This window comes from Carcharhinus amblyrhynchos, chromosome 5 (genome assembly GCF_965287045.1).
Source record: "Carcharhinus amblyrhynchos chromosome 5, sCarAmb.v2.hapA, whole genome shotgun sequence".
NCBI classification, from domain to species: domain Eukaryota; kingdom Metazoa; phylum Chordata; class Chondrichthyes; order Carcharhiniformes; family Carcharhinidae; genus Carcharhinus; species Carcharhinus amblyrhynchos.
In genome coordinates this window covers 5,302,368-5,305,157 of record NC_137328.1, presented here as the reverse complement: position 1 = coordinate 5,305,157, position 2,790 = coordinate 5,302,368, and the positions used below count along the sequence as shown (strand labels likewise).

The window sequence follows — 2,790 nt, the reverse complement described above, 5'->3', positions numbered from 1 at the left end:
CCCTGCCTATTCCCCCATGTCCTGGCACATTAATTCAATTCAAATAATCATCTGATGCCCTCTTGAACTCGCCTTTACCACATTTCCAGGCTGCACATTCCAGACACCAACCACTCACTGTATGACGATGCTTTTTCTCACACCATGTTTGCTATTTCTCCAAACCACTGTAAATCTGTGCCCTTGTTCCTGATTCTTTTCCCAGCAGGAACAGTTTCTCCCAGTCTATTCTGATTTTGCTTTGATTTGATTTATTATTGTCACATGTATTAACATACAGTGAAAAATATTGTTTCTTGCACATTATACAAAACATACTGTTCATAGATAAGGAAAGGAGAGAATGCAGAATGTAGTGTTACAGTCATAGCTAGGGTGTAGAGAAAGATCAACTTAATGTGAGATAGGTCCATTCAAAAGTCAGCAGCAGGGAAGAAGCTGTCCTTGAGTCGGTGACCTCAGACTTTTGTATCTTTTTCCCGACGGAAGAAGGTGGAAGAGAGAATGTCCGGGGTGTGTGGGGTCCTTAATTGTGCTGGCTGCTTTACTGAGGCAGCAGGAAGTGTAGACAGAGTCAATGGATGGGAGGCTGGTTTGCGTGATGGATTGGGCTTTGTTTGTAGTTTCCCGCGGTCTTGAAACCATTCCCCCCGACGTGTCCTAGTGGAAGTTTTTGTTTGGTAATTACTCCTGTGAATCCCTCTGGGATGTTTCTTGTAGGTGAAAGGCACTATGTGAATGCGAGCTGATCTTGTATGAGATCTAGGCTGATAACCCCAGCACTGTACCGAGGGGAGTGCGACAGTACTGGAGGGCAGATGAAGAATGAAGCCAGGGCTGCCCCCTCGGGTTTAAAAGACCCCGTGTCTTATTTGAAGGTGAGCTCTGGGGAACTGTTCCTGGCCTGATGCCTAAACCAGATGTTCAGGTCGTTTATTTGATTGCTTTCTGTGCATTTGCCGAAGCTACGATAGTGACTACAAATCTGGAGCGCTCTGCTGGCTGGGGACTGCATCGGGATGTCCCGAAGTTGTGCCAAGTGCCAGTGATCGTAGAATCCCGGCAGTCCAGAAGGAGGCCGTTCGACCCATCGTGTCTGTACTGACCACAATCCCACCTGGGCCCTATTCCTGCAATCCCACCCATATACCCTGCTAATCCCCCCTGACACTAGGGTTAATTTAGCGTGGCCAGTGCGCCTAACCCACAGGTTTTTGTTGATGTACAAGGTGTTTTCTTAACTCGCTGCTGATGCTTATTTCTTGTTGAGCTCCACAGCTGTGCCGTTTGTTAATTTCTTTTTAATGGACTGACTAATGTGATACCCTTGAGCTTTGTGGGCAGTTGCTGGGCCACTTACACTGTGAGCTGTGTTACAGAGACTGCCACTGTCTGATGAATCATGGAGTGTTGGTGAATAGCTGGAAAAGAATCCTGCCTCTCTCTCTGCTCCAGAGTGCACCCTCTTAACAGTTTGACTCTTGGTCCTGTTTCCTTTCAATAGAACATCTTTCCTTTGTGTAAGTTATAGCTTCGAGTCAGTGTGAGAGGAGCAGTACAAAGGCCTTATTGTTCTTTTTAGCCCACAGGCTTGGAAGGAGCTCGCGTCTGAGCCGTCCTGTACATGAGCCCAATGCTTTTCGCTCGACTTGAAAGGGTTGGAATAGAAAAGAACAACGGGGGCAGCTGTACGAAGACTGCACCCTCAGGCTGTTCCCCAGCACTGACACACTGTTTATGAGCGAAGGGAAAGACAAAAGCATTTTGTCGGTATCGTTTCCCATCCTGTCTGGGTGGCACGGTGGTTAGCACTGCTACCCCAGGGAGCCAGGGTTCGATTCCCGACTTGGGTCACCGACTGTGCGGAGTCTGCACATTCTCCCCATGTCTGTGTGGGTTTCCTCCCACAGACTGAAAGACGTGCTGGTGAGGGTGCTAAATTCTCCCTCGAGTACCCGAACAGGTGCCGGAGTGTGGCGACTAGGGGCTTTTCACTTCATTGCAGTGTTAATGTCAGCCTATTTGTGACACTAATAAATGAACTTTAAAACTTAAACTTTCCCACGTGCTTCTCCACAGCTGACTGGTGACATGCAAGAGGATAGGAAGAGACCCGTTCGCTCCCTCCCGTACAGCTCAGCTTCAAACGGGAGGCGTTGCCAATCGCCAGGCTATGCCCCCGGCAGAGTGATGCCCGTGCGGCCACCTCCGGTCCCCCGGGTGACCGACCAATCCGTCCAGTGGTCCTCCTCCAAAACGGACAATCAAGCCACCTATGTGTACCGAGGAATCGATCAACAGCACCGTTCCGAGGATTCCCGGAGACGGAAAGCGAGGAATAGCTACATATGTGTGGCTGTCTGCGTGGGTACACTGCTCATTGTGATCGCCGTCGCCTTGGGAACCAAACCACAGTTTGAGCGAGATGGTAAGTGTCTGATCAGACCTTGGCAAACGTATGGAATGGTTCGAGCACAGAGGGAGGCCATTCGGTCCATCAGGTCTGTGCTAGCTCTCCATAAGAGCAACTTAGATTGTCCGATTCACCTGCTGTTGTCCTTAGTGATGGAATTATTTTTCTGCAAGATATTGGTGAATAATATAGCTCTCTCCCTCTTCACTCTCTTTTCTCTCTCTCTTTTCTCTCCCTCTCTCTCCCCCTCACTCTCTCTTCCTTCCCCCCCTTTCTCTCTCTCTCTCTCTCTCTCTTCCCCCTTCTTTCTCTCTCTCTCTCTCTCTCTCTCTTCCCCCTTCTCTCTCTCTCTCTCTCTCTCTCTCTTCCCCCTTCTC

General features: G+C 49.2%; 1 protein-coding gene across 1 annotated transcript in view; it reads left to right on the top strand.

Annotated features, from left to right (window-relative positions):
- Positions 1 to 907: 907 nt before the first annotated feature.
- The window catches only part of cemip2 (cell migration inducing hyaluronidase 2), a 56,645-nt gene continuing 54,762 nt past the window's right edge, over positions 908 to 2,790 (top strand). Inside the window, 2 exon segments of the mRNA XM_080189576.1 lie at positions 908 to 1,051; positions 2,080 to 2,428. Of these exon segments, the coding sequence (XP_080045702.1) occupies positions 908 to 1,051; positions 2,080 to 2,428 (493 nt within the window).